Source organism: Opisthorchis viverrini (assembly GCF_000715545.1).
Source record: "Opisthorchis viverrini unplaced genomic scaffold opera_v5_564, whole genome shotgun sequence".
In the NCBI taxonomy this organism is placed as follows: domain Eukaryota; kingdom Metazoa; phylum Platyhelminthes; class Trematoda; order Opisthorchiida; family Opisthorchiidae; genus Opisthorchis; species Opisthorchis viverrini.
In genome coordinates this window covers 59,255-72,356 of record NW_008752227.1, presented here as the reverse complement: position 1 = coordinate 72,356, position 13,102 = coordinate 59,255, and the positions used below count along the sequence as shown (strand labels likewise).

The 13,102-nt window shown below is 45.0% G+C and overlaps 1 protein-coding gene across 1 annotated transcript in view; it reads right to left on the bottom strand.

Moving 5' to 3' along the window:
• Positions 1-13,102, bottom strand: part of T265_11730 (hypothetical protein) — a gene marked incomplete at both ends in the record, with an annotated part of 40,108 nt that overhangs the window by 9,655 nt on the left and 17,351 nt on the right. Inside the window, one exon of the mRNA XM_009178468.1 lies at positions 4,648-4,813. Coding sequence (XP_009176732.1) covers positions 4,648-4,813 — 166 coding nt within the window. The remainder of the gene's footprint in view (positions 1-4,647; positions 4,814-13,102) is intronic.

Here is a 13,102-nt window from a genome sequence, read left to right as displayed (position 1 = left end):
ATAGCTAGCTTAAGAATTGTAGCCTTTGAGAAACGTCTACCAATGAAATCCACTTCCCGAAGCGGTGTTCACCGCCACGTAAGACGTGCTAATTACATGTGACAGTGGAGTCTCGAGTACGCAACGAGGACTCGCTCCTCCTAAAACGCAGTTACGAACCCTTCTCTTCCCCTGATCATAATCACCTACCATTTACAATCATCATTGCCATCAGCATCTACCATAATAAGCGATTGTAACATCATTTTTGACACTGATGCTTCATTTCCAAGTCACACACTGTTCACCTCGCAGTTTGCGCCATTCTCAAATGAAACAGGAAGACTAGCACTCTTCTCGGTAGACGTAATTTCGGAATGCGCAGTATGTGACCGAGCCTTCACTGCTGATGGTGTTGGATACTGTCCGTTGGATGATGGTGTTAGATACCCACTTCGTAAGCATCCCATTACGAATTCGTCGATGGCGTCCGATACCAGCAACGCAAACATTAGGAGAACTCAAATCATCTTCTGCGGAGCTCATACCTCTCAACCGCACAGCACAGCCCTTGCTGTAGCCCGGTACATGCGATCCCTAAGACCCAGTATTGAATAACTGATAATTCCTCCGTTAATTTGCTTACTCCGTCCATGTACTTTTGACCTTCACTTGCTTTGCTAATCTGTACCCGGCATTCGCCTTGCTTCAAAGGCAGTCCCGTCCGACACTAGTACATTAGCATGTGTGGTCCACGCAACCGACCTTACCCATGCGTGTCTGTGGCTCGTTTGCTGAGCCTATCCTGACTTGTTTTGTCACGAGTTCCGCGTAGTTGCACCGCCAGTCAGAATCACGAGAGTGGCATCGGAAGGGACGACCACAACCTACTCAACACAGTCAGCATTCCCCTCGCCGCTGTTTGGTATGCGGACCTTGGGCCTGCACTGTGCCAGTCAGCGACAGACTTGTGCAATTTTGACACCATGAAAGTGGACAATTGAGGTTTGTTGTATAACTTTGTTTGTGCCAATTGAACCGCAGACTTTTGAACCAACTTCTTCCTTTTAATATTCGGAATCGTCAAACCTACGCGTCACTCAAAGTTCTGTATCGGGAAACTCAAGATCCAGTGATACAGCTTTCTTACACAACCTCGAAACTCCTTGGATTGTGTGTGGCACGCTCCATTCAAAGCGATTGCTAAAAAGCGGTACGACCTTGATATGTCCATTTAAAAACACATGTGCCTTCTTTTCCTCTTCCAAAAACTATGGCGTACGTATATCCCAGGACGAGAATATGTCCGCTAGAAACTATCGGAACAATGTTTTAAAGACTTAGCGTCCGTCTCACCGACCATAAAGTTGAATAGGCCTGGAGTGGATGGGCATCTGTGTCGGATACCATTCTTTGCACGAGAACTTTTATAGGACCCCCGCATCACTTCACATGCCCAGAAGTTTGAGAACTGTCGGGCATTCCTGGCTGTGTAATTGTGATGTGAACAGACCGCTTTGGAAATCCAGGATTGTTAACAGTGAGTGTCACCTATAGGTTTCAGTACCTGACGGAGTGTGAAGTGGTCAACGCAACTCCAGCAGGCCAAAACGCAACTGGCTGCTCTGGAGTCGATGCTTTCAAGAACCCTTACAGGGTGATAAATGGCTACTGGCGCCAAGGGACTTGTCATAACAGAAGTCAAGATTATTCCATTCCCCTGTGGTTGTCGCATTCAATACCAGTTCCTTTTTGAAAACAGGCACCATTACCGGTCCTTCCCAGATGAAAACAAATAGACCAGAGACAAACACTGACTGAAAACCTCAGCCTCACCATTGGATAATTGGAGCGAGAGGTTACCCAGAAAAGGAACTCAGTGTTCCCTGAGAGATATATAGTCATGAAGATGGTTGTGCCAATGTGATCGTTGATGATTTCGCACACTGGCGGTTTTGAGGACCGTTAGCACTGACAAACTGAAATGACCTACGGGCACTCCTCGCCTCTTCCATTTCCTTGGACCTCTGTGACTAACAGGCCTCATGGTTAACGCGCACACTGATTTCCACTTTTCGTGCGATAGTTCGCCGGAGTAGACCACGTTTTGGGCTGGTAGGAACATCTCGCTGAGATTCAAGTAGTATCAATGCTCTGTCTGGCGCCCAGTGTTTGAGTGAGTCTGGCGGTACCGTGCCACAGTCGAAAGTGAGAGAAGAGTGCTGGGAAGATTCGCTTAACGACAAAGCTTGGATCTTGGATTCTTGTTACCTACATGCAGCATACATCAATTTAGAAATTGATGTCGTTTGCGAATAAGAGTACTCTGTTGTTCTACTAAATTCAGTGCGTAACATTTTAAGGAGCCGGATAAGTAGGGCATCGAAGCCTGGAGATTGACTTCCGGATGCCCGAGTCTGTCGGTGTCGACTGACGATACAAGGTCAACGCTAAGACCATCATTCCTAAGGTATTGGCCTATAGGGTGGGTATCACTTAGGGGATGAAGTAAAAAGCAATAGTATGTGAAACAGAGGAGAGGCATCAACGATAGCGTATTTTCGTTCACCCACTCTGGTGTATGTTGCCTGTAAGGCGATCGGCGGGTGACACGAAGTGATGGTTGATACGGTGAGCGATTGTCTCCGGTTGTGGGAATCATGGTTGTACGCCGGCCGGGAGAATGCCAAGTTGCCCACACATAGCTCTGTGGAGGATTAGCTCCATTAACTAAATCCGGAACTCAAACAAGTGGTGCTTGGCGACAAGTGCTTTTGCGTTACATTTTTAAGGAACATGTCGGCTCTTTGATGACTTATAGCTCTTATATCGCTGCTTGAAACATATCTCCTCTTGTTACCAGGTCTAAAAGTTATCGAGGCTTTAAGCCCGAAGTCTAGGGGCGTTGCAGCAAAATTGTTCATGTTGGACGGGTCAGCAAGGATTCAAAGAGAGGACGTGTTTATAAGACGAGTGAAGTAACTTGGAAACCCAAGTAACTAGACATAGCTTTGAGTTCTATAAGAGACTGATCGGTAACAGCAGGGATCATAAAACACGGGTTACAATGTTGAGCCAATCGTCTGCGGTTAGATGGTTGTTTACGCTATATCCTAAAGAAGACTGTGTATTTTCTTCAGGATGAGATAAATAGGCACTTTACCCCGTGTCTTTGTCAGGGCCACATCGAAGAATTCTGCACAGTCCTGGTAACCAAGACAGCGGTCATGTTACAGGACAAAGGTTTCGCCCTGTTCATCACATTTCCATCGCAGTTCGCCTAAACAAAAACGAACTGATGCACAATGTGGGTTATCTTTCTTGACCCTAGTAGTAAAATTTCAACGGAGATCTCTACAAGGCCAGGTGAAACTGTCAGCGTGGATTTTATGTGAAAACGAACGATTACCGCCAATGAGCCAGCCAGAAATCTCGCACAACTGCAGTTAGGTCGAATGCTAGAAGCACTTTGGGTGGTGAACTGTTGAATGCACAGATTAGGTATCGGATGAATTCGCATCAAGAGGAACCAACATAGCACACGGTCAGGCGCGTAATTGCTATGTATCGTATGATGGAAGGATCCCTGACAAAATCATTCGTGTTTGTCAGTAACGGTTGACTACTTCTGCCTGCTGAGTTAAGACGACTGAAATTCAACTAACTGCTTTTGCCATCTTCTCTAATGTTTGGCCATATCTACCCTGTTCTCCGATTTTTCGGTGGCTGGAACTGTGGCAACTGGAACAAAGATTTCTGTGACACATGACGTATAGCTGGAAAACCGAAATGGATGTAACTTCGACATTCCAATTCAGTGCGCCTAAACCTATTGAGGTCCCCCGGAACGACCTGAAGACTACTTATAGTGCTGCATTTGCGTATGAATGACCCGTACCGATTCACGACGACGCATGTCCACAGAGGTCGATGAAGCCTGATTTCCACAGTTCACTCCACGTGCACTTCAGTAGTAAGTTAAATAGAAAAACAGTGATGGGGGCGAAGAAGGCGAGCAGTGAATACAGACATTGATGAGGTGTCTCCACTTTCCATTAGAGTGCATCGAAGATACACTCCCGTAACACCATTGTATCATCGTCGACACGCATGCTAGAGCCTAAGAAACAGTACTTGCGGACGGAAAAACGAACAGCATCAGGAATCGGAAACAGCAAACGCAAGGCACAGGGTCCCTAGAAAACGGACAACCTTGACACCGACTGACCGTGTACGGTCAATCGATTGTTGTGCATGAACCTATGTTTTCTTTGCATCTTATTAACTGATTCACTGGAATTAACGTGCCTACGATTTCAAACAACCAGCTTCTCAGTTTTTTCTCTCACGGGGGTTGACTAATTTTCCTGGAACGAACCAGGAAACCAGTGGTTAAAATAAGTGCATCACAGAGCTACACGACCATTTGTGGCAATTCGTCAGAAACGGTCCAATAAAACGATTCCTAATTGAAATACCAGATTCAGCTTTCGAACTCAATATCTGTTTAGAGCACCTTAGCCGTTTAGCTTTATACACTACATGACTGATACTTATTCGTTCCATGGAGAAATCACGGACAAGCCTTCTATACCAGGCAATCTGCAGCACTAGGTCAGCGCAACCGTAAACGGAAAAAAGACATGTCCAAAGTGGAAACCAACTCACTGGAGCACGTAGATACTGTACGGAAAAGCGTATCGCAAGGCGATTGCGGTGATCACCAGTTCAATACAGACAAGCACGTTCTTGCAACCAGCGGCAAGCAATCCAGCGGGGTAACCTTGGCTACCACTGACAACGTGGCTCCACTCCAAAATGCTGAATAAAACGTCTGAAGGAGAGAATTGGAAATCGCACAAAAAACCAGGGTGATGGAGAAAGGGCCATCGATCAAGCTAAACAATCCTGGTCCTGGTGATCATAAGAACTATAACATTAGAACAGTGAGGAAAAAACCAGCACTGCAAAGCCCGACTAGACTTTTCAGTTATGAGATATGTCAGTGCTGGGTCTGCCAAATCGCAATGAAGCCCCGAGATACTGGAACCCCATAAAACGGCCCGAAGTGATGTTTATTAAAAGACCACAGGTCAAAGGTCGATAATGTGTAATTCAGCTGAGTACTGAACACAACGAAACTCTGGACTGCTAGCTCACTTTCTATGAGGACCAACTAAGTTGTCAGGATATGAAGGTTGGTCACTTAGGTCTGCAACCGAGTAAATGTCACTAGGCGGTACAAATGAATGAGTCGCAACCATGTTTCAGTTGACTGATGACTTCATGATCCTATGAAGTGACGCATTGAACTAGAACCAATTTACGCACCACTACCTGCAAAGGAACAATATCCCAACTGGAATGCTTACTGAGAGCCCAATATCAGGGTAACAAACCAAGAAACTCCTTGAAGGCAGAGCAACAAAGGCCACACATTGAAACCCAGAGGCGTCAAGGCCAGAGGTCACTCCACCACCGACCAGTGTACGAAAGAAGGAGAGGTCACGTGGTCGTCGATCATGACACAGGATAACAGACCAACGAATGGAAGCGTCTGACCAAACAACCAATCGTGAACGAAAGTCAGCCGCGGCTAGTAGCACGTATATCGATATACATGCAACACTACTCAACGCAAAACCACGAACCCACCGCTATGCTCCACTACGCTCTCAAAAAACACACTGATGATGTCACCTCGAATGGTGATGAAGCCTTCGCAATCAAACTGCCCAGCCCAGCGAACAAACCGACGACCATCGATGCTACCTGAGGTAACAACATTTTCCACCATACCAGGGAAATGGACTGTCGCGCGACAAATCGGGTAGATTTCATCGTAAGGAAATTTATGGGCTAGTAGCCGTATATCGATATACATGCAACACTACTCAACGCAAAACCACGAACCCACCGCTATGCTCCACTACGCTCTCAAAAAACACACTGATGATGTCACCTCGAATGGTGATGAAGCCTTCGCAATCAAACTGCCCAGCCCAGCGAACAAACCGACGACCATCGATGCTACCTGAGGTAACAACATTTTCCACCATACCAGGGAAATGGACTGTCGCGCGACAAATCGGGTAGATTTCATCGTAAGGAAATTTATGGAGCAGGAAATTTTGTCACTCGACGTCTGGTGAAACAATGTCTCGATAGAAATTCTGTGGCCCTGGCAAGAGGAAAAATTCAACACATACGAGGACCTATCCGCAAAAGTTTCAATCGAACTTAAATATGCCGCTGAAACGCCAGCTCGAGCCCGGTTAATACCAAAATATCTAATTGTTCGGTAGCAATTGGCATGCCAGTATTATGCCCTTTCCAATAAAGTTTGTCGTATAGCCTAATTGTCCAGGTTTTGAAAATACGTGGGTGTAGTTGAAAAGCCAGTTTGATGCGGCTAGTTCTTCAGAATTCCGTTGTTGGCTCTAGAAAAGTCGAGTTCACCAAAGCAAACAAAACACTACAGGAGATAGATTAACCGCTGGTTCCCGATCACTACGCGAAGCAATTTGCCGTTCTGAGAGTATTGTGTGTGGCACTTGTGCTGCAACTCGATACTTGCGAGCAACAAAAGCGGCACATGAATGAGTGGGATTTTTCTTTGGCATCCTTCGTACCCTGGTTTTTTGACACCTTCTTCAAGCAGGTTCAGATTTTGTATATTGTAGCTGCGCACGCAACAGGAACGGAAACATTAGTCTCGTGTGGATCCGAATTTCCCTCAGTGAAGTGACTAAGAGGGATTCACACAATCCATGCAAACTGATATACCACAACACGTCCACACAGAAACAGTCTAAATCACCCATACTGCGTGCGGTCAGGGTTCTGGAACAACCTATGTTCGACGCTCGGAATCAAGCTACCGGATGAGCACAGAAACATGTAATAACAAGCGCGATGTTGCCATGCTCTTCACGTTCTTCCGCAATAAATATGTACGGTCGCAGCGTTCTTCTGATATCTCTGTGAAGATGAATAAAAATGTGGAATTTCGACATTCAAAATGAGATAGAGATTAATTCCAAACGAAAGTAAAACAGATGGTGTAACGACGGCAGACGTTCGTTCGGTCCTAAATATGTTGCTGTTTTTCAGGTCTACTGGTTATATGTCGCCTGCCTTGCCTTAAAAAAGAAATAACCATCTTCTGGAGACTGGTTACCACTTATGGCTCAGAGTCGCAGTACTCACGGGTTATTGCATACCACAATTCATGGATTACTTCTCTGTCTACGTGAGTTCTTGTGACTGGGTGTGGCATACGAGGAGATAGTGAATTTCTATCGATTGCCTAACATCGAACGCTGCTGCACCTGTGCATATGTGCGTTTCACTAACGTGAACAAAGTTCTCTATAGGCACTATGGTAATGTATATATCGACTTTTTTAGTGGCCGCGCATAATCAGGACGTGTTGTCCGCACGCAGAGCACAAAGAATGAGCACAATAGCTGGGTGGTAGACATGACTGAGTTGAGCCGCAAAGACTGAATTCGCTCGATCGACGGTGTGTCTACGTCACTAAGTACCATGCGCAACAATCGGATGGACATCTATGTCCAAATATGGGGCAAGCACCGATCGACATGAACGCCGGAGAAGATTGATCTCCAAGATGAAGTGCCACTCGTTATGGTTAGTTCACCACTCTCAACAAAATAACTTGGGACGTTTGAATAACCCAACGGACGGCTTTGTAACGAACAACTTCTGTCTTCTGTGTGGGATCCTGATATAGTTTATGAAACATATGAACTTCAGTAAGAGGAAAGATTCAGAGGCGGAGTCGAATCAACCGTAATGTTAGAAAGTTGTGCTATGTGGCATGCAGAGAGCATGACCCCGCCGAAGTAGCTATCCAGGAAGTTGAACGGAAGTATACATAAGTGCGAGTGGTTCACGGGAGGAACTGTAGGTAAATGAGCCTCGGAGGTTTACGACTGCATATGTTCACTCAAGCGCCACCGAGCTCCCGGTCCGGATGACCTCCCACCCTTACTGTTCAAAGACGGGAGTGAAGTCCTCAGTCAACGCTTGTCTGATCTGTTTTGCTTGCATCTTGGAAAAGGAGTCTGTCCCAGACAACCGGTGATAATGCCCATTTCCAAAAAGGGGCGCGTAGTGAGTGTGGTAACTACACGGGGATCAGCTAGACCACGGTCGTGACGAGACTGTTCGTGCCAATTGTGCTTCGTTGCCTTACGGTGGCTCGTGAGCTACTGACCCGAGAGCAGCAAGCGGGATTCCGGCCTGGTAGGGGTTGCGTTGACCAAATCCTCACACTGCGTCAGGTGCCAAAACAACACCATACAAGCCATGCAAGCCACCCACAACTTAGTATTCCTGGATTTCCAAGACGCATTTGACTCGGTTGATCGGTCTGTTCTTCTTCACACACCTGCCCATCAAGGAATGCCCCGGACGTTTGTAAAAATAATACGTTCTTTGTACTCTCAGACTTCCGGACGTGTGAGAGCTCTCCAAAAGCTTCCGTACACAAAGCAGTGTCCGTCCTGGATGCCCACTCTCTCCATTCCTTTTTAACTTTGTGATCGATGAAATGATGAGACGAACGCTGCAGGGTCTCCGGAACCCTGGTGTTCAAATAGCCTGTGAAGAAAACCTTGACGATCTGGAGTACGCAGACGATGTCGTTCTCATGTTCGAAGAGGAGGAGAAGGCGCAGGTGTTTTTGGATGGACTGACCAAAGTCATCCCGTCCTTTGGTATGCACTTTGCACCTCCCTAAATCTACGCCGAATTTCCAAATGATCCAAATAGGTACCTCCATATATTTTCTTCCTCCCGACTGGACTTCACGCTATTCAAGGTGTTACTCTTGGGCGAAACATTTTGTTATCTCCACCATGTACAAGATCTACCTCGGTTCGAAGTTTAGTTTGAAAATCCCTATGATTAGCTTTCTGAACTGATACTGATATGCAGTACACAGAAAACCTTAAACCTAACGTAGTCAACTACCATTACCAAAGAGAACTCTTGAACACGGTAGGTAGACAGGTAGAGACGAAAAGAGTTGTAAACGAACGAGTATATCCTATGGTTAAGCCCGAGAAAGTCATGATTATAACTGACTTCATTACAAAAATGACAAACATACTGGCTGACCGGTTGAGGTGTAGCAGGAACTGCTAAGAAACCTAAAGCTGATAGCCCGGTAACCACGATGCAACGGCGTTCAAGTTACTGACGTAGTCGAATGTGAGCGCTTGTGTTCGACTGGAATTATAACATCACAATTGTATGGTATTCCGAAAGTCTGTCAATAAGACCAATACCAGACAGGTACCATGCACTTGCCATAAAACCGAAGCTAACTGAACGTAACACTGCCCATGTTGGCTAGTAACAATTTTGAGATTATTGACGCGATTGAGAGGCTGAACGCAACTGGAGAAAAAGTACCTTCACTCGAAGCTACATCTCTTTTTTTCGTTTGGTGAATATTGTGATGAGCTAGACATTGGCACTGTAGGTGATGATTCGAAAGAATTTTTAATCACGTGAGCGCATAATATGCAGTTTCAATTCAGCTGTCGGTTCCATAAACAGAAGGGTGGCACCAACATGAGGCTTTCCTTTGACCTGTTGCTAGATAGTACATTCAAGGGATTCTGTTGTTGAAAAATTCACCAATCAGTAGTGCTATGGCGACTATCTAAGAGCCATCGTCCCAGCTGAACACAACACTAATGAGATTCTGATAGAACCTAGTCACGCACACTCGGATATCGGATTTATTCTAGAGTCAGAAAACTGGAATTGCATTGAATTTCTAGACGCTAGAACACTTGAAAGAGCAATGCGCAGGGAACAAACCCGGAAAAGGCGATATATGGATTTTGATAGCCTTGTTTCCTTGAGCCAAAAGAGGTATGTTATATACCGTCTGGCCGATTGAGCAACGGGTTGGTGCGTGAACGGGGCGCGAAAACCGAGTTTGGACGATACGAAATTATCTAGACTCAGAAAGACTACCCAACCCTTGTTTACAGAAAACATAGGAAAGAAACTGTTTTTATCTGTTTGCCCATCAAAGGCAACTTGGAGCTCAGTTGGCACCACATACGATCCGAGAAGGCATTACGCGGACGATGCCAACAGCAATTTACGGTCAATCTTTTAACTGAAACGTTTTATGATCAGGTGACCAAAGCATAAACTGCAGCGATCTTGAAAGGCTTTCGCGTATATTCATCCCAATGTCCGTGCAGGACACTTGGGTGGTACAAGAAGGTGTTTGCCCAAACGTATTTGTAAACATCGCCTATTTTGGACAAACCGTGAAATGAAAAGCTTCGCCCCGGTTCACTTGCCATCGACGGAAATCATAGTAAAATTCAGATGACGTACGAAGTTCAGTTGACAGCTCTGAGTTTACTCAGCCTCGGTGGTTCGTTGCGGCCGAGGAGATAACACCCAACAGCGAAGACATGACCGATGTGTACAAAAACAGTTCATATGGGAATTGAAACTCAGTAAGCCGGTAAGAAATGCAAGTGAGACCAGAAACCCGAATATGTATTGCATGACATCGAACTTTGCTTAATGGATATTGAGCAAATTATTGTCAAACAGTTAATACCTAATACAAAATTATCCTTTTGGAAGTGACTGTTTGGTGAAACTCCGGGTTAACCGTGGGCTAGGATTCAGCGTGATTAGAATGTGTTACTATATTGCTACACCTGGGAAGAGCCATCTCAAGTTTGGGAGAAACTGTGTGCCTTTGCACCGATAATTGTGGAGAAGGAAAAGCAGTAAGATGAGCGAAAACATAATCGTTCAGCTGTTACACCCTTTCGGTGCCTAGTTGCCATGCCACCCGAAAGCAGGAAGAGGGCTGGGATACTGCCAGGTTGCCCAAGCCTAGACAGGGGACCGGTAAGTAAATTCGCGCTCTAAGTACTAAGCCATCTCGCCCTGAAGAAGAAGCAATAAGAGGCTGAAGGTTTCGTTGTCTGGAATACTGCTTCTGGACACCTGAAAAGCCCTGGATTATAAGCGCACATGACGAATTCCAAACTGCGGCTCTTGGAATGCAGAAGCATAGACGTTTTACAGCCCTATAAGAAATTGCGTATTCATTAGTGCAGAAGCATAGACGTTTTACAGCCCTATAAGAAATTGCGTATTCATTAGCAGACCATTCGAATAACAACTAAAGCTGCTATGTTCTTGAATGGGAATTTCACAATACTCCCTATTGTCAGGACCACGCGGAACCATTTCCAATCACAGTTTGGATCTCAAATTCATTGGACCGGATAAAATGTTGGCTTCAAAATACTGGTACCCAACGACAAAAGGGAGGCTATGAACAACTGAAAAAGGAATGATGGATTGGCGATTTTCAGGCCGAGCATTGTACTAGTTCTCTTGCATAGAACTTAGCAGATTTGTTTGGGATATTGGAATGTCCGGATTACTACATCACGTGGGGGATCGATCAAGTGTTGTTTTGGTTGACAGTTTTTACCGCCTAGGGCAACACTGCAAGAACAATGACCACATTTACGCACCCTTCGAACGCGAATCGTGGCGGTTTCTTTTTTCCACCAATGCAAAAGACGCGTAGATGGTGAATTACTTCTCAGAACTGATTACATTTTGACCATATGACCACCGCATTCAAATCCAAACTTCACTGACTAGGTGCACATCACTTTCTACGAGAGCCGTGATGCATGCCCAAAAGGACCGCTATCCAGCATTCAGATTTTCTAACAAACTCTTTACATAGACTGAAATTTGAGATCACTTCAATTAAACATGGGGACTTTTAAGCTAGCATATTTTCGTTACAGTATTTTGCGTTCGGTCCGTTGATCGATCAGTTTTATCGGCTCGATGTCTCCCCAGTACTAAAATCCAAACGTGTAATCACGTGCATTCTCAGTTTCACTCCGTTTAAGGGACATTCATTCATTAGAGAATAAGAACCTGCTAGGGCTCAACGAACAGTAATTTGAGTGTTGCGAGGACATATATGATAATCATCCTAAGTAGAAGGATGACAGATGAGGTACATCAGTGAGCAACACATCATCCACAACTGTAAAGTGAATAAACTAGGTACAAATTCGATAGACAAACTTAAAACCGCTCTCCCTTATGCGACTGAACCATTGCAGAGAAAAGACAAAGTTCGTAGAGTGTCAACACCTCATCTTCATCGAAAAGCAACACAGTACTGGACGGAATCCAGCTAGGTCAGGACAAATTAACATGTACCTAGGTCCTCCATAAGTGTAAAACCGGTTGACGTTGGGTGATTGGCTTGGGATAATTAAAAGTTAGCGGTTTCAGAGTAAATTTTTGAACCATGTTCTGGGGTCAAACAACGGCTTGAATATGCTTCACGATCGGACACTAAAAATCCGTATTCTCACGACGGCGTTTAGGGAAAAGTAGAGTATACAAATAATTTTATCACAGCTTATAGGCTGCCATTGGACTTACTTACCACACGTTACTTAACTCTTCCTTTCATGCACCGGAAGCGTTCATTTCGATTCCGAAGAAGAAGCATCCAAGCAGATCGACGGCGTGACAATATTTAGTCCACTCGAACCTGTTTTAGCATGCTTTTCTAGGATTGGTTGAATGTAAGCTACATAACAACGTTTCCTTAACAACTCGTCATAAACGGTTTGTAGATTTTATCGCAGAAAATTGTTCGCAATACCCTGAGTGACGAAATAACACGGAATATTCAGCCGAATCAAATATTTTTACTGTCCGAAAGTTACCGATTTCTGACACTTTTACAGTCTCACGAAACAGTTTATTCCAATCGATCTGTACATCATTGGATTGAACGCAACAACGCTCTTGTAGTTTCAGACACACCAAACGCATGGCTGGTAATATCAAGTAGTTAGTGTATCGTTGGCCTATGTGGATCCAATTTTCAAGTGTTACTGAAATAAGATAAATGAAGCGTGCATTTAATCCGTAAGTACCAGTTGAGTTTCTACTCCCGATTTCCTTCACGGGAAACAAAAAAGTCTGACCACGGCTGCTGTCTAGGAAGCACCCGGAGAAATGTATTACTTTCTAGAGCAGACTAACATCACAACAC